Source organism: Choloepus didactylus, chromosome 18 (assembly GCF_015220235.1).
Source record: "Choloepus didactylus isolate mChoDid1 chromosome 18, mChoDid1.pri, whole genome shotgun sequence".
Classification (NCBI taxonomy): Eukaryota; Metazoa; Chordata; class Mammalia; order Pilosa; family Megalonychidae; genus Choloepus; species Choloepus didactylus.
In genome coordinates, this window is record NC_051324.1 from 51538675 (window position 1) to 51562982 (window position 24308).

General features: G+C 47.9%; 2 protein-coding genes across 6 annotated transcripts in view; one reads left to right on the forward strand and one right to left on the reverse strand.

The window, feature by feature from the left end:
* Positions 1–107: 107 nt before the first annotated feature.
* LOC119513310 (2',3'-cyclic nucleotide 3' phosphodiesterase) lies at positions 108–7360 on the forward strand. 4 transcript variants are annotated; one of them, XM_037808390.1, is made up of 4 exons: positions 108–256; positions 1558–2227; positions 4287–4426; positions 5791–7360. In XM_037808390.1, exons 1-4 carry the CDS (start codon positions 254–256, stop codon positions 6238–6240), a joined length of 1263 nt encoding a protein of 420 aa, XP_037664318.1. In that variant the 5' UTR covers positions 108–253; the 3' UTR covers positions 6241–7360. The 4 variants fall into 4 exon arrangements, with proteins under 4 accessions (XP_037664318.1, XP_037664320.1, XP_037664321.1 ...); XM_037808392.1 differs by lacking the exon at positions 108–256 and adding an exon at positions 326–441; XM_037808393.1 differs by lacking the exon at positions 108–256 and adding an exon at positions 845–867.
* Positions 7361–8579: 1219 nt separating this feature from the next.
* Positions 8580–24308, reverse strand: part of DNAJC7 (DnaJ heat shock protein family (Hsp40) member C7) — a 41972-nt gene continuing 26243 nt past the window's right edge. Inside the window, exons 7-14 of one of the 2 annotated variants that reach the window (XM_037808388.1) lie at positions 24107–24260; positions 17778–17942; positions 16835–16926; positions 13764–13837; positions 13256–13402; positions 12870–13022; positions 10756–10818; positions 8580–8922 (exon numbers count right to left, since the gene is read on the reverse strand). In XM_037808388.1, coding sequence (XP_037664316.1) covers positions 8885–8922; positions 10756–10818; positions 12870–13022; positions 13256–13402; positions 13764–13837; positions 16835–16926; positions 17778–17942; positions 24107–24260 — 886 coding nt within the window. In that variant the 3' untranslated portion in view covers positions 8580–8884. The remainder of the gene's footprint in view (positions 8923–10755; positions 10819–12869; positions 13023–13255; positions 13403–13763; positions 13838–16834; positions 16927–17777; positions 17943–24106; positions 24261–24308) is intronic. The other variant, XM_037808389.1, reaches the window with a different exon arrangement.

Sequence of the window (24308 nt, forward strand, 5' to 3'; positions counted from 1 at the left end):
AACAAGGGTGCAGGTGTGCCCCGCAGGTGAGGAGTTCCCGCTCCCTGGGCCTGCGCGCCTTCCCGACTCAGCACCCGTTTCGAGTTTCGATTCCGCGGCGCCTGCGCGGGGAGAGGGCGGGCCTCCGCCCCGGGCTATGTAAAGCGGACCGAGCTGGGGCGAGCTCGCTGGACTTCCGTGTCCCTCCCCGCAGGCGGGTGATCTCGGAGAGCGAGTGCCTGCAAAGGCGGCGACAGCGGCGCCCCTTCTCATCATGGTGAGCAGGCGGGTGAAGGCCAGCAGGGGAGGGAGAGGACCTGGAGATGGGGGCGGGCAGAGGGGTAGCTCCATAACGGAAAACAAAAGTATTTGGGGATTCTCGGGAGGAAGTGGCATGCAAATGAGGACCCGAGGTTCCGGATTTGAGTTGAAGCTTTCTTGGTACAACGGCGCAGTCCTAAGGTAGGGAGAAGAGGGACGTCTGGGGGGAGTGGGGACGGCCGCTGGAGGAGGAAAACGATGGCGTTTTTGAGGAAGGGACCCAGGACCTACAAAAGCTGCTGCTTATCTGGAGAGACCCAGAAGGTGTCACAGCACGAGGGCCCCGGACTGGTTCCGACCCCGCGCGTGCTTGCGCGTGGACGGCCATTCCTGGCCTTCCCCAGCCCGAGGGCTTTCTTTAATACAGCAATATGCCGGTTAAGGGATTCTCAAGTCCTGATGGGAGGTGGGTCCGATTTAGAAGATGATTTATAGTTATTGATGGCTTTTAGCAGACAAGAAAACAAGTGGCCCGGGGAAGTACAGGCACCTGCCTGGTGACACACAGCAAAGCGGCGGGCAGAGCGAGACCCTGCAAGCAGGTGCCCAGTACTGCCCACTCCTAGAGTGAGCACAAAGGCCACAACTTTGTGGGGAGCAGAGAGAGGGCAAAGGAGGAGGTGGCAGGCTGGTGAATGAGGGTCTTTGTCCAACGTGCTCCTGCCCCGCACCCCCCACCAGCCCTTCTGTGGGACCATTGTCCCCCCATCCCAGACAAGAGAGTATTATGTTGCTGCCATTGTTGGGGGAGGGGAGGCAGCCAACAGTAACACCTCCCCACCTCCAATACACACCCTGAGCCAGGGCAGCCACACAGGACATCTTTAATAGGTGCCACGAATATAAAAACTCCAGCCAGATCCTAGAACCATAGGCTTCAGGCCCTCCCCTGCTTGCACCTCCAATACATTTTTCTTCTAGAGGTGGCAGCAGGATGAGTGAACCTTGAGGCTGCAGCTCTAACCAGAGAAAAGTGAGAGTTTAGGAAAGCTGGGGGACAAGCTTCCCACCGATCTCCAGTCCCAGAGCAGACAGGTACTCCAGGAGACCGGAAAGGGGGGACATGGTAGGCCCTAAAAATGTTCATCCCTCCACTGCTTGGAAAGATGGCCACGCCACCAGGGGTGCTTGAAAGTCAGGACTGGGGAGCCAGGCGCAGGGGTTCCAGGTTAGAACTAGGCCAGAGTTGAGGGGGCAAGGCTGGTGGGGTGGCTGTGAGAGACTCGGGTTGACATCTGCTCTTCTCTCCTCACACAGAGTAGAGGCTTCTCCCGAAAGAGCCACACGTTCCTGCCCAAAATCTTCATCCGCAAAATGTCATCCTCAGGAGCCAAGGACAAGCCTGAACTGCAGTTTCCCTTCCTGCAGGACGAGGAGACGGTGGCCACACTGCAAGAATGCAAGACGCTCTTCATCCTGCGTGGCCTGCCAGGAAGTGGCAAGACCACACTGGCACAGGTCATCGTGGACAGGTACCGGGACAGCACTAAGATGGTGTCTGCCGACACTTACAAGATTACCCCTGGCGCTCGTGGGGCTTTTTCCGAGGAGTACAAGCAGCTGGACGAGGACCTGGCTGCCTGCTGCCGCCGGGATGTCAGAGTTCTTGTGTTAGATGACACCAACCATGAGCGGGAGCGGCTGGAGCAGCTCTTTGAAATGGCTGACCAGTTCCAGTACCAGGTGGTGCTGGTGGAGCCCAAGACAGCATGGCGGCTGGACTGTGCCCAGCTCAAGGAGAAGAACCAGTGGCAGCTGTCAGCTGATGAGCTGAAGAAGCTGAAGCCTGGGCTGGAGAAGGACTTCCTGCCACTCTACTTCGGCTGGTTCCTGACCAAGAAGAGTTCTGAGAACCTCCGCAAAGCTGGCCTGACCTTCCTGGATGAGCTGGGGAACCACAAGGCCTTCAAGAAGGAGCTTCGACACTGTAGGTGGTGGGGTAGGAGGGGTGGGAGACAGGGAAGCTAGGTCTTGCACTGTTAGTCTCAGGCTTTAGCCCAGCCACCACTGGGCACAAGGTGCTCCGGGCACAGGACTGTGTATCATTATTCTCAGTGAATTGGGAGCTGAGTGGGGAAGGCAGATGGAGGCTCACCTGCTAGGAGGCAGAGGCAAGTCAGTGTGAAAGGGAGGTGACTTTGGGGAGTGGAAGCACAGGGGGAGTATGGAGACGGCCCCTTCCTGAGCACCTTCCTTCCTGCTCTCTTCTCCCCATCTCCCCTCTCCCAGCTAGATCTAGACCACTGTCCTGCCTCAGAGGTGGGAAAAGCAAATTACTGTCCAAACAAGAAATATGCCACCATATACTATAACTCTAGAGACAGAATCTGGTCCAGTGTTTTCAAACTCAACTTTAACAGAACCGTTTTTCAAAACAAAATATTACATGGACTCCTAACCTGTAAACAAAAACAAAAACATAAACAAAAAAACAACCCTTAAAACTAAGGCTTTCCTGTCGTTACAGGGGAACGGTTCCTAGACCTTGGGCTGCCCCCTCTCCTCCTTGGCCCCCAGGGCACCTCAGTAGCATCCCACAGCTCCAGAGAACAGAAGTCTCAAATTTAGTCCCAAACCCCTTGGTTTTACAGACAGGAAAAGAGGCCCAGAAGGGACGTGGGATTTGCCCGAAGCCAGAGTGAATGCTGTAGAGCAGCCAGGCCCCCGGACCTGGCACCCTGGACTGTCGATTCTAGCAGTTCCCTGCCCGCCCCCCCACCAGGTGGGACCAGGGTTCTCTCCTAGCAAGGGCTCTTTGATCCAATAATAGGGTAGTTTTGAGATAAGGCCTCTGATGACCCTCATTCTCCTACACTAGCCTATTTGGGAATCTGGCCCCCACTAATCCATCTGTATTTCTTTAACCCATTTCCAGTTCCCCAAATCTTCAGCTATTTTCATATTTGAAATATCCCCACCCATGTTTATTTTTATGAGCTTTTATCACATTTGTGCCTGCATAAGTTCTCAGATAACTCTCTTAGTTTCTAAACCTTGAACCCTCTGGGAGACCAGGGAACCTTGGGGCCTGCAGTGCCACTGGCCAGAAGTGAGCCCTGTCTGTGTGAAGAGCTCAAGAGCAAACAGTGTAGAGGGAGGGCTCCTGGTCAGAGCTGGTGGCTCTACCAGGGGGAGTAACCATCCCTCAAAGCTGCTCTTACCATTAAGAAATGGAATCCTTTTCTGCCCAGAATACAGCAGGAGACACATAATGGGCCAATAACCAGGTCAGCGCAGAGTGGAGAGATGTCTTCCTCCCCTGCAGAGGGTGGGGCCGTCCTTGCAGGGATTCAGCTTGGGGAATAAGGAGGAAAAAACCTAGTGACATCCCAAGACCCTTTTGTACCAGGTCCTTTATAAGATTCTCAGCCACCAAACTGCTCCGCAAGGGAGCGTTTTATTAGTTTGGTGACCATGAGCTGCCTCCAAATGGGCCCTGAATGAAAGGGGGTGCTCCCTGGATGTCCTAGGCAAACTGGGGCATACGGTCACTCTGATTATCTTATCAGATTGGCAGACAAGGGTCAACCACTTGCTCTGGATCTAAAAGCTACAAAGTGGCTACTAAGGGCTGGGATGTTAAAGTACATTCTTTCTGGCTATGAAGCCTGAGCTCCTTCCACTGTGCCCCCTTGTTTCTAACCCCCCTTTTTCCTACCCTGCTTTTTATGACTTGCTCCCCCTTTTTAAGATGTAATGCTGGCAAATCTGATTCCTTTGGCTTATACTGCCTACCTCTGGGTTACAAGTGCCTGAGAGTTTTCAAGTCTGGGAGAGAGAAAAATCAATGTGATATAAAAGCAGGGAATTTAAATACTTTTTATAGCTCTGAAGTTGCTACTGGTTTGACCACATAATTGATGAATGACTTATAGTAGATAGCTCAAGAATTTATTCTTGATGTCGTTTTTCCTTCCCGGCCTCTGCGGGAAGCTGGCCCCATGGCTTCTGCTCCCCTGCCCTGACTGCCGTCTCTCTTCCCGCAGTTGTCTCTGGGGATGAGCCCAGGGAGAAGATTGAACTGGTCACTTACTTTGGGAGGAAACCCCCAGGCGTCCTGCACTGCACAACCAAATTTTGCGACTATGGGAAGGCCGCCGGGGCAGATGAGTATGCCCAGCAGGATGTGAGTTCTCTCCAGGGAAATGTGGCTGGGGTGGGGGCAGGGCCCTCTGGAGATGGGTACCGGTGCAAGGTGCAAGACAGGAACCTTCCAGAACCCAGACAGCAGCTCAAGAAAAATGACATCTCCCTCCAGCTCTCCCCTTTTTGGGCTGAGTTGTGTAAATCTGGTTCCTTTTCTGGGGAGCCAGCCCAGGCAGTACCACCTGCTTGTGCACTCTTCCCAAGGCCTGCTCACAGGTGCCTGCCTTCTGCTGGTTCAGGGAGAACACTGGTTTGCAGCAGGCTCCTGCTGTGGCATCTCTGAGATTGTGCAAAGTCCCTTGTGTCTCAGGGAGTCTGAGGTTCCTGTCCCCAGGTCTGAGGCCTGGGCTTGTCCCCAGGGTTAGGGAGTGCTGTGGGATAGTAAAGCTTATTGGCTTAGAGGTACTAGCCTCTTCCCCACCACACAGTCCGCAGCTGGGACCCTACACCTGCACAAGAGGTAATCCCCAGATAGGCATGGCTCCTTCAGCATCAACTCCCTCAGTGTCACCTTCTCAGTGAGGCCTTCCCTGACCACCCCATCCCCATTCTCTTGTTTATTGGTCTCCTCCCAATTGAGTGAAAGCTCCCCAAGGGCAAGGATTTTTTTTATAGTTTTATTCATCAGTGTATTGCCAGCACCTAACATTGTTGAGTGAAAGACTATGTAACACTTTGCACTATTTCTCTAACTGTTCATTCATATAGCAGTATTTATTAAGCGTCTGTTACATGCCAGACATGGTTGAGACTGGGGATTGTGAGCAAAAATAGAGATGTTTTTATGGTCACATGGGAGAGACAGGCTTTTTCTAAGAATGAGATAAAAAATCAGATGTAAACCAAAGTGTACAAAGCAGAGAGTGATCAAGAGCATTTCAGTCTGGTCTTACCTGCCCTCCAGTGTGAGTGGGCAGTAATGTTAGGTGCCCCACACTGTTCTAAGCTACCTGGTCACTCCTTTAACACTGATATTAACTGAGATGGGTGGTATCCCTATTTTACAGGTGAATAAACCAAGGCACGGCACTTGCTAAAAGCCCCTACCTAGTAAGTGGTGGAGCTCGGTTCTGAACTTGGGCAGTCTGGCTGTCTACCCTGCTCTATCCTGCCTCTCCGAACACCTTCCTTTTCACATCAGTCTGCACAGTATGAGTGAAAAAAGACATCTCCCGACACAGCTGCTGCGCATTACAGGTGTTTGGGGATGATGTGCCTTTAAAGAAGACCTCGGCTCCGCTGTGCTCCCTTTTGTTCCGACTCAGCCTTCTTTCCTCTGGGATGGGGCTGTCCCTCTTTAGAGGCCAACATTTCTAGCTCTGTCCTGTTTCTCACTCTCCCCAGGTGGTGAAGAAATCTTATTGCAAGGCCTTCACGCTGACCATCTCTGCCCTCTTTGTGACACCCAAGACGACTGGAGCCCGGGTGGATTTGAGCGATCAGGAGCTGCTTTTGTGGCCAAATGATGTGGACAAGCTGTCACCCTCTGACAGCCTGCCCCTGGGGAGCCGTGCTCACATCACCCTAGGCTGTGCAAGTGATGTGGAGGCTGTGCAGACCGGCATTGACCTCCTAGAGATTGTGCGGCAGGAGAGGGCGGGCAACCCAGGTGAGGAGGTGGGTGAGCTAAACCGGGGCAAGCTCTATTCCTTGGGCAATGGGCGCTGGATGCTGAGCCTGGCCAAGAAGATGGAGGTGAGGGCCATCTTCACGGGGTACTACGGGAAGGGCAAACCTGTCCCCACACAGAGCAGCCGGAAGGGGGGTGCCTTTCAGTCCTGCACCATCATTTGAATGTTCTTCTTACCACCAGTACCGCCCCTCACTCTTTAGAAGGGAGGGGGACGGGAGCAGAGGGAGACATGCCTTTTGTACCATCTTTGTTTTTAAAGTTGTTTTTTTTTCCTTTTTTCTCAAAGTTAACCTACCTGTAACTTTTTAGAAACTTGTAAAATGACTGTCCTTTTCTTCCTGCCCACCCTCTTTTCCTCTAACACTCAAGTTCTCAACACAGGGGAGGTGGGTAGGCACCATCCAGGAACCTGGACCAAAACTGACAGGGCTGGGCCAGGCAGAGCTGGGCCTGGAGCCGCAGCCAGAACCTGCTTCCACTTACTGGTTAGCTCAGCCCACACCCCCACATACACTGCTTTGCCTACAGATGGGCTAGTGGAGCGAGACCTCACAGCTACAGGTACCTTGCTGACTGGTGGCAAAGGGCAGTGGGATTGGAGTGGTAACCACAGCCATGGAAAATCAGTGTTGGATTTGATGGGGAGGATCCTTGGGCTTTGATCCCATTTCTTAATCATTACAGTTCCAGGAAAGCTGGGGCTCTTTACAAGGGTAGAAAAAGGGGTTTACCTCCCACCTTTCGTCCTAGGTCCCTGTCCCCTCCTCCTTCACCCCTTAACTAGGTAACAGTTGGATAACTAGGAAAGAAAACAAAATAATAAGCAACAGCCACATCTCAGGCTGGCTTCTGATCTCACCCCTGAAAGGGGACAGGCTCTACTGTGTGGATGGGGATATTGAAGCCAGAGACAGTACATAGGGGGAAGCTCCTGTTTTGTTGTTTGTCCAGACCATCTTGCCTCTATGGTGCCTCTGGAGGCCTCTGGGCCTTCTCTAAAGGGGGGGGGGGGGGGGGTCAGTGGGCACTAAGAGCCAATGGGTGGACTTCTGGCTGTTAAGGGCGAAGTCCACGTGTTGCCTCTGTGAAGGGGTTTTTAGCACTCTGACATGTGCTGTGGTTCTTGGGGTGCCTTCTGCTGCCTTCTGCTCAGTAACAGAGCCTCACTAACACCAAGTTGTTACTCAACAAAAATGCTTGGGATTTAAGTTACCGTCCTGGCTTTGTCCAACTTTGCCAACTTGTAAGACTGGTAGATGAAATAAATCGTGTTAATCCTAACTGTGTGCAGTCTCTCTCACCCTTCTGTGCCCAGCAGTCTTCCCTGGGGCTAGGGCTGCACGTTTTAGGACTGGCTTTGTCCCACAGCTTGGGGCCATCGGTCCTGTCTCCCCTCTGCTGGCTGAGCACAGCTGTGGTGAGGCTGGGCGGCTGAACAGTGCTAGCTTTCATGAGACGGCAGAGAGAAGAGAGGCTGTCTCAGACTTGCCAGAAGGTTGGGGGTGGTTGGCTGTGAGGAGTGTGCAGCAGAGCCTCTCATCGCTCATTAATTGCTGCAACAGGCCCACATGTGTCCCCTGTCAAATCAGAAAGCTTTCTCAGCAAGACTCAAGGTTCCCAGTTGGGTTTTTTCCTACTTCTCTCCTGGCCATACTCAGGTCAGTGCTACTTCAAACACAAGGAAGACCTAAGATGCAAGAGTCCTTTCCTGGTCAGACACGTGGGAAACTTTCCAGGCTTAACTCATTTCACCACAGCGTTGGCACCAGATGGGGAAGTCTGGAGAAAAACTGGCAAGGGCTCAGAAGCAAAAAAAATCATAAGTAACTATCATCTGGTCCAAGGCCTTTCCTGGCCATTTCTGTCAAAGCATCAGAAATCTGGGCTTCTGCAAACACCTCAAATGCCTCTGCCTGAAGCTCCTAAGAATGTTACTCCCACAAACATGAAGCCTGACCTGAACAGCAAGCCGGGCCTGCACTGTTTCCGTCCCTGGAGGCACAACAGGAAATCAGTGGAGGGGACAGGCAACATTTGCTCAGGAGGGCGTTTCCAATTCTATGAGCCCAATGTCAGTGACCAGACCCCTAGGCTCAGGACCTGCCTGTCCCACTTTAAAGCGTTGGGATGTTGAGGCAGGATTTTATTCTCTTCATGTCCATCAAGCCCAGCACTGACAACAGGAACTTCTGAGAATCTGCATAAGCTACCCCTACCTAGGTTAGCCCACCCTGATGCTTAGCACCCCACCCCACCCCTGCTCCTAGATGAGTTTTGGGCACACACGGCTTCTCTTTCTGGTGGCCCCTAACTGAAAACCAGCATATTTTCTTAACTCACTTCCCATTGACTGGCATCAGTCTGGGCCCAACAGCACATCCATGCCAAGCATTTGGCAGAGCCTCAAGTTCATGCCAGGATCAGAAATTCCATCCTGGGTGCCCAGCTCTGGCCCATGGACTCTGGAGTGGCACAAAACAACTGCCAGAGCAAAGGGCCAGAAAGGGTCAAACGTTTTATTCTCTTCATTTTTTTTTCTTTTTTAATAAAGTTAAACAGTAAAACAAAAATTCACAAGCTGCCTCCCAAGCCACTCCCCGCCTCCCTCCCTGACCTGCAGTCCTCGGCGCTGGTTCCCTTTCCTTCACCCCACTCACACAGACACAGAGGTATCCAACTGAGAAAATGAAACTGCTCTAAGTACACGAAGACACGATGAAGGGAGGAGTTGAATTATGTCCATATTCAAGGTTAAACTCAGCGAGTCTGCATTTTCTGGGTTGTGGGTGGTTGGTTTCTGTTTCATTAACCAAACTGAAAAAAGAAATTCCCTGGACCAGATGCTGAAAGAGGAAAGAAAAGCTTATTAGCTGGCTCTGTGAATTTCTAGGGAAGATCACTTTTTTGTTTGTTTGTTTGTTTAAATTCAGTTTTATTGAAATACATTCACACACCATACAATCATCCATGGTATACAATCCACTGTCCATAGTATGATAACAGAGTTATGTGTTCATCACCACAATCTATCTCTGAACATTGTCCTTACATCAGAAAGAACCAGAAGAAGAATAAAAAATAAAAGTGAAAAAAGAATACCCAAATCATCCCCCCATCCCACCCCATTTGTCCTTTAGTTTTTATCCCCATTTTTCTACTCATCCATACACTAGATAAAGGGGGTGTGATCCACAAGGTCTTCACAATCACACTGTCACCCCTTGTAATCTACATTATTATATAATTGTCTTCAGGAGTCCAGACTGCTGGGTTGGAGTTTGGTAGTTTCAGGTATTTACTTCTAGCTATTCCAATACATAAAAACCTAAGAGGTATGGTTGCTAACATGACCACAGACATAGGGGACTGGTGGTTTGATGGGTTGAGCCCTCTACCATAAGTTTTACCCTTGGGAAGACGGTTGCTGCAAAGGAGAGGCTAGGCCTCCCTATGGTTGTGCCTAAGAGCCTCCTCCTGAATACCTCTTTGTTGCTCAGATGTGGCCCTCTCTCTCTAGCTAAGCCAACTTGAGGGGTGAGATCACTGCCCTCCCCCCTACGTGGGATCAGACACCCAGGGGAGTGAATCTCCATGGCAACATGGAATATGACTCCCGGGGAGGAATGTAGACCCGGCATCGTGGGATGGAAAACATCTTCTTGACCAAAAGGGGGATGTGAAAGGAAATGAAATAAGCTTCAGTGGCAGAGAGATTCCAAAAGGAGCCGAGAGGTCACTCTGGTGGGCACTCTTACACACACTTTAGACAACCCTTTTTAGGTTCTAAAGAATTGGGGTAGCTGGTGGTGGATACCTGAAACTATCAAACTACAACCCAGAACCCATGAATCTCTAAGACAGTTGTATAAAAATGTAGCTTATGAGGGGTGACAATGGGATTGGGAAAGCCATAAGGACCACACTCCACTTTGTCTAGTTTATGGATGGATGAGTAGAAAAATAGGGGAAGGAAACAAACAGACAAAGGTACCCAGTGTTCTTTTTTACTTCAATTGCTCTTTTTCACTTTGATTATTATTCTTACTATTTTTGTGTGTGTGCTAATGAAGGTGTCAGGGATTGATTTAGGTGATGAATGTACAACTATGTAATGGTACTGTAAACAATCAAAAGTACGATTTGTTTTGTATGACTGCGTGGTATGTGAATATATCTCAATAAAATGAAGATAAAACAAAACAAAACAAAACAAAACAAAAAAAAAACTAAGAGGTGTTACCTATATAGTGCATAAGAATGTCCACCAGAGTGACCTCTCGACTCCATTTGAAATCTCTCAGCCAGGGAAGATCACTTTTTAAACCAGTTGTCTGATTATGAGAAAGTCTTCAAGGGCTGCTTCACTACCACAGGGTATTAAACAGCCTGGGCCACAGAGTGAGAGAGAGACCACACAAGAGCATATGCGTGTGCCAACTTCTAAACACCTTCACTCTGCAGAGAAGTCCTAGTGCCACACAACTTGGAGATGCCGCCCTGAGAAGAGGTGTGGTGCTAATGGTCCCTAGGCAAAGTGTCCTGGCAACCGCCCGTGCTCCATCCTCAGCTACGTCAACACCTGAGTGGAGTGTCTGATTCCCGAAGAGCCACCTAACTGGGGAGTCACTGTGTCAGTTTGTGGTCTAGGAGCTCCCAAGGAGGACAGGCATACTCACCTTCAAAACTGAAGCCCCCAGGACCACCGAAAAATGCCTTGAAGATATTGTTTGCGTCAAAATCTGTGGAGCAGGGCAAGTAACACAGAAGGAACACAAAGGTGAAAAAGTTAGAACTGTTTGAAGAGGAACTTAGGACACTGAGAATTGGTCTCCAAACCCTTCCCAGATAATACCACTTCCCTCCTTTCCCAATAGTTTGCTCAATACAGATGAGTAAATCTGCCCCACCTTATGCAAACCTTACTACTTGATCCCACTACTAGGAAATGCTCCCTTCTTCCAAGTGGGGTCCCAAAGGAAAGCTTTCCCTACTTAAACCTGCTTCACTGTGCCTTCTCAACAACTGGAAACACCATTTCCACTTACTGACACAAGACTTTAAGTGTTCATGTCTTTTTTCCCCCATACTCTGTTTCCCTGTAATGTTGGGGCCACTAGCTAAAGTTTATCACTTATTTACTACCATGAATAAATATAAGAACAAGACCTATGATTTACTGCATTTGTTTGATTCCATATTTATTGCCTGTCTAGACTGTACACCAGAAAAAAGCTCTGGTTTATTAAGCATCTGCTAGGTGCCAATCATGGTGCTGGTACTTTGCTTACATTTTATCATTTAATACTAGGAAGAGATTGTCAAGGAAAGTTATTATTCCCAATTTACAGCCAACAAAACCTATGAACGACGCTCAAGTAACTTGACTGAGATCACATGGCCAGTGAAAGCAGCAACTCGTGCCTAACTGTGCTCTTTTCATCAGGCTACAATAGGATTGCAGACCCCAGTCCCACCTGCCTTCTCAAACAAAATATTTAACTCCACCAGCTAATCCCACAGGCACCTGTGTCCAAAAGTGAATTCCTCTCTACCTCCTTATCTTCATCCTGAGTGGCCCAGCTCAGTGAATGGCCCTGTCAAGTCAGCTGAGCCAAAGTCACTATACACTTAGTCTGTTCCTTCTCCCTGACACATTCCATATACAACCACCTTAATATCTCATAATTGTGCCCTCCAGCCTTTTCCTCCCTACTATGTCTTCCCTCCATCTCATTATCCTCTATCACTCCCTCCAACCCACCTCTCCTCCGTGCCATCATAAACATATTTCTAGGGCCTAAATCTGGTCCACAGTGCCCCTACTTCAAACCTTTCAACAGCTTTCAAGTGCATATAGTAGCTATTCTCAACTGCTAGACAGTGTAACATGGTTATTATTAATAAATCTAGGTTGATTCATACACATGCTGTGGAGGATTATCTATATAATGGCATCTCTCTTATTTTAAATGAGATAAATCTTATTTTAAATTCTAATAGATTTTCTTAGTGGAAAAGAAAGGGGTGGCATTAGAGAATTGTGTCTGAGAATTGTGCACGGCCCAGGGCCTCTTATCTCTTTGACCAAGCCCACGGTGAACACCACCACCAATGATAGCTCTACCTCATTCTAAGTCTTTTAGGGAAATTAAAAATCTGTGAAACCTTACAGGATGCATAACACACATACACCTCAGTCAGCATATGCTATGCAGCAGGAAAAAAACAACTTCCAGCCAACAGGATTAAGTCCATATTCCTCAATACAGCCTTTAAGGCCCTGTGAGGTCTGATCCAGCTGCCTTCCAGCCTCATCTCTTACCACCCTCCAGGGCCTACTATCTTCCTATACTGAGCCACCTGCAACTCCCAAAGATGCCAGGCTTTACTATACTTTCAAGCTTTCTCTCGTTAGTGCTTACCACAAAACTTCCTTGGTGCTCACCCCATAGCCTGTGCACCTGCCATGCTCTGCTGCATTTGTTTGATTCCGTGTCTATCGTTCCATCTCAACCAGGGGCTGGATTTGGCCTATGGGCTGGAGTTTGCCAACCCCTTGCCTGTGAACCTCCTTGAGGTTAGGGAACCTGTTTGATTTGTCTTTGTATCTACAGTGCCTAAGATAGTGCCTCAAACATTAGTTTTACCAACCTCATCAAATTGCATTTTATTAACCACTCTGAGTATTACTGGCTGATTATGTACCAGCTCTCCTTCTGAAGTGTCTTTAGAAAAAATTCTAACATTCTACAACCATCAGATTCATCCCAGGTTGCCCCAACCAACTCACCACCGACATTCATGCCCTCCTCATCTAGGTCTTGTCCACTGTCATAGCGAGTCTTTTTCTTGGGATCAGAGAGGATGGTAAAGGCTTCTCCAACTTCCTTGAACTTTTTCTCCTCCTCTTTCTGAACTTCAGCACTGGCTCCACTGTGCCGATCTAAAGGGAGGAGTATGGGAAGAACTCATATGAAATCAGTCTCAAAGTTTAAGAAAAAAGACCACTCTTTGCCTGATTTTAAAATGTGGTATTTCCCCAAATTTGGAGGATATGGAATTTAGCACAGCCTCAGCTGAAGAGCCCCTTGGAGGCTTTCATTATAAACTGAATTTGGTAATAAGCCTGCCCTGCTTGCTCTTCCCACTATGTCCCTTCCCTGCCACTGGCTCTACCTGGATGGTGCATCAATGCCCGTTTCCGATAGGCTTTCTTGATCTCGTCCTCAGAGGCATTCTTGTCCACTCCGAGAATCTTGTAGTAATCTTTTCTCTTACTCTTCTTCAGCTCCAGCTGTGCATTTTTTAGGAGTTGTTTGTGTTCTAAAGGAGGACATCTGGCATTAATGGACAAATCTGATTCTGGCACCCCTTGCTGGGTCCCTGGAGTTATAAGCTTTATTAACCACAGTAGGTGCTTTTATGGTGCTTTCTTCTGGAGATTAAAAAACATCTACTCATACTTAGGTTCCCCATTTCGGCTTCATCACACAGAGAAGGAAGTGAAAATTCAGGGTGGATTTGGGACCAGAAAATAGGTGCCTGTTCACTTCTTCCTGGTTGGTACCAAATAAGCCTTAAGTACATCCCTGATCCCTGAACCAAACTACTCCTATGTCCAGTTTTAAGGTCTTTAAAAGACCACTAAGTTCCCTAAGAAACCAATGATCTCAAACTCCTTTACCTTTTGTTTTTTCCGTCTGATATACTTTTTCATAGTCCCGCACGGCTTCTTCATACTGTTCTGTGTCCATATAACTGAGAAGGAAATACAGATCAGTACTATGCTCAAACATAAAGCAATGGCCTTCAGTATCACTCTAGGGGGAAGAGGCATGGCTCAAGCAAAAGACACACACTTTTGGTATGTTACTTCATGAAATAGGAGCCTCTAATTTAGCACTCCCAAGAATTAGCTACCAGTTCCTCAAGGAAAGAGGCCTTAAGGCACTGGCACCCAATCAGTGAAATGATGCTTTGTTCTGAGCAGAGCGCAACAAGGGAGGAAAGTTCCTTTTAACATGACATAGAGCCACCAAAGAGATAGATGGGACAATGTGAAGGCACCTTGTTGATTACTTGGGATTGAAATGAGAGAAAAAATATAAAGTGAAAAATAGGTATGAAAGAGCTTTGAAACCTATCGTGCCATAAACATGCAGGACTAGCTCCAATCCAGAGTCAGAGTGGGGTTAGTGAGCCACTGAGTCAGCTCAACAGGCCAAGATGGTAGCCAGCAAATGGCTTCCAATAAGACGAGTCAATATGACCTGTAGGTAAGTGAGACAGAAAAGGAGACTTGAAACACAAGTTTGCTTCTATTTTGGTAGCTTAGAAGAAAGGAAAAGCCTCTGGCCCCAGATGGAAGGAATCTAGCATGACAGGCTGATGGCCAGAGCTTTTAACTTTCTCCCACAGAAGGAAGTGGCATGTCCCCATGTCCTGTTATGATCACTAGCACCAAGAATGGCCTAGAAACTAAAAGATTGTGGTAGTGCTCCTGAGGCAGACACCATCAGCTAGAGAATGCAGTTCAGCTGATCACTGCACAAGAGATCCAACATATTCTACTGCTGCCACATAAGCCCATCTTTGCAAACACCACAGAGTACCCCCAGGCTTGGGGACTGGGGAAGGGGGGGAAGTGCAACTCATATGGCTGGAAAAAGAGAAACCCAGCATCTTAGGCACCTCTAATTTTCCGGCAACATCTCAATTTAGGACTTGGCAACAAAACCAATGCCCTGTAGACACAGGGCACAAATGCTACTAGGTGTTCAGAGAACCCATTCACAGACTGAAGTGTAGTAAGATTTGAAATGTTTAGCAGCTTATGAGGAAGAAACTGGTAACTGAGAGCACTGGGCATGGAATAATCTAAGTGAGCAATCCTGATAAACTTTTCAAGTCCATAAACGACATATTAAATAGGCTTATACTAGAATGATTTGTACCTTTATATCACATATGTCACAGCTTTCTTTTTTATTTTAAGGATATACTTCCACTTTAAATTAAAATTAACAAGTTGAGAAAAAGAAAAGTAAGCAGGGCTTTAGGGAAAAAGGGAGAATTCCAGCCCACAATGGGAGATGTAGCAAAGATTTGGAGTCTCTCCAATTTTAGGGGCAAACTAAAGTAGACTGGGACAATGGGCAGGCCTCTAGGAAGGCCTCAGTCTCAACTATTCTCAATATTTCTTGTCAATTCCAGCTGCTAAGGCCAAACACTCAGCCGACTGTGCCAAACAGTGCTCACTCTCCCCCAGTGGTGGAATCTCAAAGGCAGAACCACTCAGAGGACAGTTCTGTTTCTACCACAAAGATAAAGCAATTCCTGATTTTTATTTCACAAACATAAAGAAGAAAATAACCTTCTCTCCCATTATACTCTTGGCAGATTTTCTGTTCTCTTCCTATTCTGTTTGAAGATTGCAGATTATTCATTGAGTTGATCATGCATCTAGTCACCCCTACCCCATACATTTAGGTGATTCTGCTTTAGGCAGAATTACTATAGATAAAAGTACAATAAACATCTTCATGCATATAGCTTCTGCCGAAATAAGTCTTTAGCTGAATCAAGAATACCCTTTTGTCCTCTAAAGCTTCTACTTTTGTCTGCCAGTGGTTTTCAAAGATGGGATGATTAATGATTGGTCTATAATTTAACTCTGTGTGTGCTGCTCTTTCTGCCAAACTTTGTGATCTTTTTAGAAATTCACTTAACAAAAAAAAGTACCCCAGAAGCAGTTTTCCTATTTTTGTTTAAATGTGGATAATTTGGAGGAAAGGTTAAAAACTAAACGGTAAGTAGTCCATGAGATACCCTGCACCACTGACAAGACGGGGGAGCTTAAAGAACTCTTGGCTCTTGGGTCTAGGAATCACTAATAGCACCTGTTCTCTAGATGTAACATTGCATAATATGGAATGGAACAAGCATTGGGGGATTAGTATAAATATATGTCTTCCTTAAAGAACTTTAAAGACAGGAGGTTATTCTCTGGGCAATAATCTGAAATTAGAAGAGATGAGTATCTGAGAGTAGTCTCTCCTAGTCATTGTTAATGTTCCTGTCTGGAGAAAAGTCTGGTGGGTCTGAGAGTAAAATGAACAAGCACCCTGACTCTGAAGACAAATCTAGGCACTGGAAGGTAGGCATATGCTGGCTCATACACTGCCTTTGCTCAAAATACCTGAGCACAGACTATTGATCTAGGATGTGTCAAAAAGGGTTCCTTGTCCTGTTAGGAGAGTGAGCCAGAGACACTAAATCCCTTCCAAGCATAAGAACGAAGAGGATAAGCACAACTCCCAACTGTCTCTAAGAGATACTCTATTTCTTCCTCTTCCAAGCACCTTACATTCATTCAACAAAACATTTATTGAGTGAGCACCTACTATGTGCCAAGCACTGTGCCAAGTTAGAGCAAAAGTGTACAATACAAAGTAAAATCTCCAAAGGAAATAGACTTAATCTTTAACAAAAGGAGTTTGGGTCAGGTATCAGAGGAAACTTACTGACCGTGAGGGGCGTTAGACACAGGCATGGGAGACTGAGGGAGCTTGTGCAATCTCCTCCGCTGGAGGTCTATAAAGAGAGTCTAGGACTGGAACAATCCCACCTAGAGGCAGGGGGAAGGACCAAATGACCTCACGATATCCCTGGGTCTGCTTCAGTCATCCATAACGCAATTCCCCCTGGTAGGCCATCTGCCACTCCCTCTTCCCTCCACCCACCAGAGGCACTCACCACTGAGCTCTTCTCAAGTAGGCTTTTATATAAGTGTCATCGAGCTTCACTGCATTTGTGCAGTCTTCTATTGCATCATCTAGTTTCCTAAGCTTCAGGAGAGAGAAAGCAGTCATACTTCCCATCTTTGGTGATTGAGGGAGCCCAGAAGATGTGAGCATGGCTTCAGAATTCTAAGAGCATCACTCATGCTGGCTCCCTAACTGTCACACTTGTTCTTGGTCACTGGGAAAATGAACTGCTCAGAGTGCTGAGGACACCTATGCACTGGGTAGCCTTCCTGAATTCAGAATTGGTTTCTTTTCTATGATGCAAGCCAAGCATACCTGTTTGCAGGCATTTAGCACCTCTATCATTCATATTAAGAATCTAACCATGACACAGAAATAAGAAGGGTAGTTCCTGCCCTAGTGTTTCCAGAAAACAACTAGAGGGATCAGAATTATGGTGATTTTCAACTATAAGAATTCTCCAAGAGCAAGAAGCCTGGTTCTTATGAGTTTAGGGCCATAGGGGTACTCAGGCCATGTCCAGTGGAGCCTAGTGACATTCAGTCATGCTGAAAAAAAATCACTAAGCCCACCATACACTCTAATTTCTCCCAAATCACAACTACAAAGAAAGGATCACTTGCTTAAGCAAGCAGCAATAATGCTTGCTTAAAAGCACCTCCAAGCCCCTAGTCATTCTCTTGCTAGGGGAATGGGACCCTAAGGAAGACGTAGGAATATTCTTCCAAATTGTCCCTCCAGTGCCCCGAAATGCCCACAGAAAAGAGAAATTAAAGCTTGCCTCTCAGAAGGTAGTTCTTAAGTTGAAATAGTAACCAAAACAATTCTCCTCCTGTCATCTGGCTTACCCTCATTGGGCAGATTTCCTAAGACCTCTTTGATGTTCCTTAAAAATATCTCCATAGGCCCCAAGACTCAGACCAAATGCTTACCTTGGAATTAACCGTACCCCGATTACAGTAGAGTTTAGCATTTGTTTTTATATTGTTGGGGTCTATCCCCAGGGCTTCTGTGTACAGTTCATATGCTAGTTTGTAATTTCCTTCTTTAAATGCTTTATTCCCATCTTCTTTCTTTGCTTTAAGTGCTTTGGCATTCTAAGGAGAAAAGGAAGGGGAGGTCAGTTACACATCTAGAAAGGCTCAGACCATTGTGGAGAGCCGCTTCCCGGGTTGGGGCCTAGTGGACGGGCCGCGACCTGCTCTAGAGTTAGGGCCTGTTGGACACGCCGAGACCTGCTCTCGAGTTACCCCCGCCCATCGAGTGAGCCAAGATGGCGCCTGCATCCCGTTTCCGCATATGACGCATGGGGCGGCGGTTGCCTGCTAGCCTATTGTACACGCTTACGTAGTGCCTGCACATTGGTTGTAACTATCGTATATAAGAAAGTGCCCGCGCTAGCCTCGGAGAGACAGCCCACAGGGAGCCGTGCCTGACGGCCGCATAGAGGTTGTTCTCCCACGGGGTGTAAAGCCTCGTGTGGAATATGTAACAGAGAAAGTTTTCTTCCTGGCTCCAGTAAAAGGCTTGCATTCACTGCCGCTGTGTGCCTCAAGTGTCAGTTTGTCTGTGTCTCTCCCTCTTTCCCTCTGTTCTCCTTGCCGGCCGAGGACAGGGCGCGTGGGACCGAGCGAGAGGGCGCCGGACAGGTGGTGGCCCGTACGGGGAACTCGAACACTCGACCAAGCTCTGACCAGCTGAGCTGGTGGTGGACAGCGGACTTCCTGCGCCCGGCCAGCGCGAGAAGGTGAGTGCTCCTTTTACGTGAGAGTCAGGGCCCGTGGATTCTCAGGCGGTCCCGGGGACTCGGAAGAGCTCTCCGAGTGGTTGAAAGTACAGTGCCGACTGCAAGCATGGGGCAGTCTGAAAGTTTATCTTTGTTAGCTAAAAGTACAGTGCCGACTGCAAGCATGGGGCAGTCTGAAAGTTTACCCTTGTTAGCTCCTTTAAAAGCCCTCCTGAAGCAGAGGGGTATTTCAGTTAGGAAAAGCTCCCTACAGAAGTTTCTTAATGATGTTGAAATTTTTGCCCCCTGGTTTCCCTCCTCCGGCAGCCTCGGTCTGCCTTCTTGGCTGAAGTTTGGTCACGATATAGATTGGGCGCGTCGGACTAACGTTTGTCTGAATCCACCTTTAGTCCCTATATGGGAGACCGTTCGCGCGATCCTTGAACTGGGGGTTGGCCGCGAGCCACCCGGGAGGCGAGAGTGTGTGCAGCGGTCCAGGCACTTAGAGGAAGAGAGAGCCGGCGAGAAAGGGTGGACTGGATGCAGATGGGAGCTCCCACCTGGGCAATGTTTCCTTGACATTGAGAACACACTGCTAAGGGTGGCCACATTCTTAGAATTGTGTTCCATGTGTTACTTGAGAAACTCTCCTTTCTTACAGTAGGCATTTCAATGCTGTTGACTGAAATGAATACATTCATGTTATAGTACTGCTTTGAGGAAAGACTACATAATTTTATTCTCAGGGAAACATAGTTCATGATGACAACCATATAGAAGAGGTGCTGAGTATATAAATTATATAAACAAAAATTTGATCTGGACAAAGGAGCCACGTCTTTCAGTTTGCTGTTGAATTGTACTATTAAGAAAATTTCCTATACTAGTAAATAAAACAGTATTTGTCTGCTCATACTTTTGACTCCATGTAAGACTAGTCGGGTGCGGTAGTGAGAAGGGGGGAGGGAGTGGAGCAGGGAGATCGGTCTGTGGCTGACTGTGAACAATCGATTGAGATGACTCACTGCCTTCGGACTGTCTATTTGCATAAGAGAAGGAAATGTCCTGATAAAGAGTTTGAGGTCTTGCTTTCCAGAGAGATGATTTAGAATTGTCTTTAAAACATAACATAAAACAAAACAAAAACCTCATTTTACTATCACAGTGCAAATCATTTCCATAACATGCACTGGAAAGTTTTTCCCTGATGGATTGTCTTTAGAGTTTAAAGGAATCTTATCATATAGCTGCATGCACTCTGTACTAAAATGGTGAACTCTTTTAATTTACAGATCTTTGTTTGCTGATAATTTTATTTTGCAGCGGCATAAAAATTTAAGATTGTGGATTAAAAGAAACTCTATAAGGTGGAAAAGGAAAAATTTGCTCTGAAATAATATTAATTTGATTTAGAAGCATTTAAAATCTTTAGGAGACATAACAATTCGAATCAGGGCTCTGGTTCAAATATAATTTTGATATAAAGCACATGGTGAGCTTTCTGTTTGAAAACAACCCTGTGTTGCTCCACCATTACTTAGGTTTTAAAGCTATAATTAAAGGCCTTAGCCATGCCCCAGATTTTACGCTGGCCATCTTGTAATTTCACAAGTATCCAAAATTAAGCTCCCCTTAATAATAACCTTTCCAGGGTAGAAGTCTCTCCCTGAGAAAAATGTTTTTCTTTTCTCTTCCAGCGCATCAATAACTCGTGCTATAACCCATCCGGAGACATCCAGTCCGCACACAACCGGAAGTGGAAAGCAGTCCTGCTTACAGGTTTATTCTATCACTAATCGTATGGAGTACCACTTAAATTACTTTTGGCTTTCCTTAATTGGTCTTCTGGCTTCGCTGTTTGCAGCCGGATTAGCAACAGTTGCCCCAAAAGATTGGAATCTGTTAGAAAGATCTCTGCTTGCTATAACATATTTGAGCATTGTAGGGCTTTTCACTTGGCTAGCTTGTCTCCCTTAACAGGGAAGAACCTATAGCCTCTAGTATGGCCTTGTTGTACCTACTGCCATTTAAAGTTGCCACCTTACATTTTCTCCTGCAAAGTATGCTTAGTGAGCCAAGTATCGCTATCTTTGATCCTAATCCCCACCAACCTTGGAAATGGACCTTGGCGCGGTGGGAGGATTCCACAGTTGTACAAACCCAAGTTACGGCAGGACGACCTTCCTTTCTTGTCAACGCAACTGATCTGTTTCCCACTCCTTCCATACGCCCCACTGGTTGGAATCAAGCCCAATATTACATGTGCCCATCCTCACACTCTGGAAGATCTTACTGTAATTCTCCCAACCAATATTACTGTGCATACTGGGGATGTGAAACATTATCCACTCATTGGAAGCCTTCCGTCACTGATCATTACCTAACTCTAAAATGGGCCCCCTTGAACTGCAAACCACCTGAATCTATGGAGGCCATCACCACATTGCACCTACAGGTACCTGCTCACATTTAAATCTCTGTGCAACTTCCTAATGATCCCTCCTGGTTACTCGGTCGAACCTGGGGCTTTAGGATTTATTGGAAAGGAGTCGACCCAGGTTCCCTTATTCTTGTAAAAAAGGAGGCTGTACTAAAAAACCCCTCTGTCATTGGTCCCAATAAGGTCATTAACCAAAATTCACAGCCAACCACCCGCACCTCAGCTCCAACCACCCGTACCTCAGCTCGAGCCAGCCACGCCTACGCCAAAACCACCACCCAAACCTTCTCTGCCCCCCTCTCATTATTCCTCTCCCCTCCTCAGCCTTATCCAGGCAGCCTTCACCTCACTAAATGTCTCCTACCCCAATTTTACTTCCTCCTGTTGGCTCTGCCTCTCCACCACTTCCTCACTGTATGAGCCCATCGCCTCCAACTTCTCCTTTTCAGAAAGTGCAGAAGACAACCCCTCGGAATGCAATTGGAATACCTCAGTTATCCCCCTAACCTTTCATTCAGTCTCCTTTACAGGAAAGTGCATCCGCCCTCGTTCAAGTAACTCTCCCAATCTCACAGCCTGTGCCAGCTATTCGTCTCCCAGTAGCTCTGCCAAGTTTCTTATTCCCCACAACTCCTCCCAATGGCTCTGCTCCTCTACAGGACTTACCCCCTGTCTCAGCACGAATGTCATCAATGAATATAATGAAACTTGCCTCCTGATTGTCCTTATCCCTAGGGTCTTATACCATAGTGAGGAAGACTTCTTCCTCCGCCTGGAAACAACTGCAGTTCCTGCCAAGCTGCAAAAGCGAGAACCCATCACCGCCCTCACGGTTGCCACCCTCCTAGGTCTTGCAGGCGCTGGTACCGGGATTGCTGCATTAGCCAGTCACAGTCTCGCCCTAACTCATCTCCGGGCTGCTGTCGACGAGGACATCCGTCACCTACAAGACGCTATTTCCCATCTTAAAAATTCTATTAATTCCCTCTCTGAGGTGGTGCTCCAAAACCGCCGAGGCCTCGATCTTCTGCTCCTCAAAGAGGGAGGCCTCTGTGCCGCCCTAGGGGAAGAGTGTTGTGTGTATGCCAATACCACAGGTCTTGCAGAGAACAGTCTAAAGAAGGTCCGGGAAGGACTGGAAAAACGTAAAAGAGATCGTGAGGCTGCCAGTTATTGGTCCAGTTTCTTCGCTCCCGTCCTCCCATATATCCTTCCCTTTCTTGGCCCCCTAATAATAATTATTCTAGCTCTTGCTTTAGGACCATGCATCATTCGCAGAATCGTCCAACTTGTGAGGAAGCAGACCGGTGCTATCTTTTACCAGCAACTCGCCACCTCTGATGACCACTGCTCCGGAGGACCAGCCAATCCTCCGCGACCCCGTCGCCATCGGTCGGCTCGACGGCCACGAGGCTTTTCTCGGTCGCAAAAGCATCGCACCGACGCCGCGCTCCGGCTTCTCTGAACTGTTGGACTTTGAACCTCCCTCCGCCTGTGACTCCTTCACCTAGCCCGCAGCAGCTAAGCCATCGACAATCGACAAGACGCCTTGTCACTGCTGAGCCCCCGACTCGCTGAACTATCGTTGATTCCCTTTACTCCTCCCTCATATTGAACAGCAGGCTCTCGACTGATCGATCCCCTTCGGGGTGGGGCACTCTGGGGCAGGGTTCGCGGCAGAGTCCATAGCCATATCCCGGATTTAGCTGATAGTTCCAGCAGTCTCAAATTTTGTCTCAGGTGAGTCTCGTAGGCGGGAGCCCGGTGACGGCCGCACGGGGCTCTGGCCATTGCACAGAGACGCCTAGTGACGCCTTTGACGCTGGATGCCACTCTCCTGTCCCAACTATCACTACCCAGTTACAAGGCAAAGTCCGGTAGGGAGAGTCACGTCGTTTCCAGCTCACGGGCTCTCCGGTCTCTATATGAGGTAAGCATTCTGGTCGGTGCCAGAGGTTCTGCCGTGAAATGGCAGGGGCCTAGTCCAGACTCCCCAAAGCACCAAAACATGTAGTGGGTCACTCAAGCCCACGGGAGTACACTCATCAATGGAGACACTGGGTGAAATATATAAAAAAGGGGGAGATGTGGAGAGCCGCTTCCCGGGTTGGGGCCTAGTGGACGGGCCGCGACCTGCTCTAGAGTTAGGGCCTGTTGGACACGCCGAGACCTGCTCTCGAGTTACCCCCGCCCATCGAGTGAGCCAAGATGGCGCCTGCATCCCGTTTCCGCATATGACGCATGGGGCGGCGGTTGCCTGCTAGCCTATTGTACACGCTTACGTAGTGCCTGCACATTGGTTGTAACTATCGTATATAAGAAAGTGCCCGCGCTAGCCTCGGAGAGACAGCCCACAGGGAGCCGTGCCTGACGGCCGCATAGAGGTTGTTCTCCCACGGGGTGTAAAGCCTCGTGTGGAATATGTAACAGAGAAAGTTTTCTTCCTGGCTCCAGTAAAAGGCTTGCATTCACTGCCGCTGTGTGCCTCAAGTGTCAGTTTGTCTGTGTCTCTCCCTCTTTCCCTCTGTTCTCCTTGCCGGCCGAGGACAGGGCGCGTGGGACCGAGCGAGAGGGCGCCGGACAGACCATGGCACAGAGAGGCCAGAGTCTACTTTCGATTTCTTGGATCCCAGCAGCTCAGCATCACACAGGTCTGCACCCCCCTCGCCCCCATCTAGGCTACTTTGTTTCTCACTGGTGCTTCCTACAGTGTGGACAGAGGAAACCAAGATTTAAAAATATATACCAATGAGACCTATGTTACCCAGGGCTTGCCTCCTCTCCCCAGGCAAGCATTCCTGTCATTTGTTCAGCTGAGGGAAGAAAAAAAAAGAAAAAGGAAAAAAAAACAACCACTTAGATATTAAAAGGACCTGACCCTATAATGATTACATGATCTTACCTTTAGGTAAAGTATTACCTTAATAAAAGTAGACCTGAAATAATTTCTAATGAAAAGACCAAGCATCTTTCAAACCTGGAAGTCGAGAGACATCACCACATTCCTTGTGATTCTAAAACCTTCCACTCTACCCATCCTAAAGGCCCAAAGGAGGAGCTTCCCTTCCCACCCAAATCTGGCACGTAGAACTTACTCTGCAAGCAACACAAGCCTTCTCATGGTCAGGAGCCATCCTGAGAGCCTGCACAAAAAACTGAACTGCCTTCTCAATACAATCTTCGTAATAAAGGCAAAGACCTCGTACATACAGAGCATCTGCATTGGTGGAATCCATTCGTAAAATGTCACTGCAATAGCCAGAAAGGGGCACATTCAGCTGAGGTTTCATATGTCCC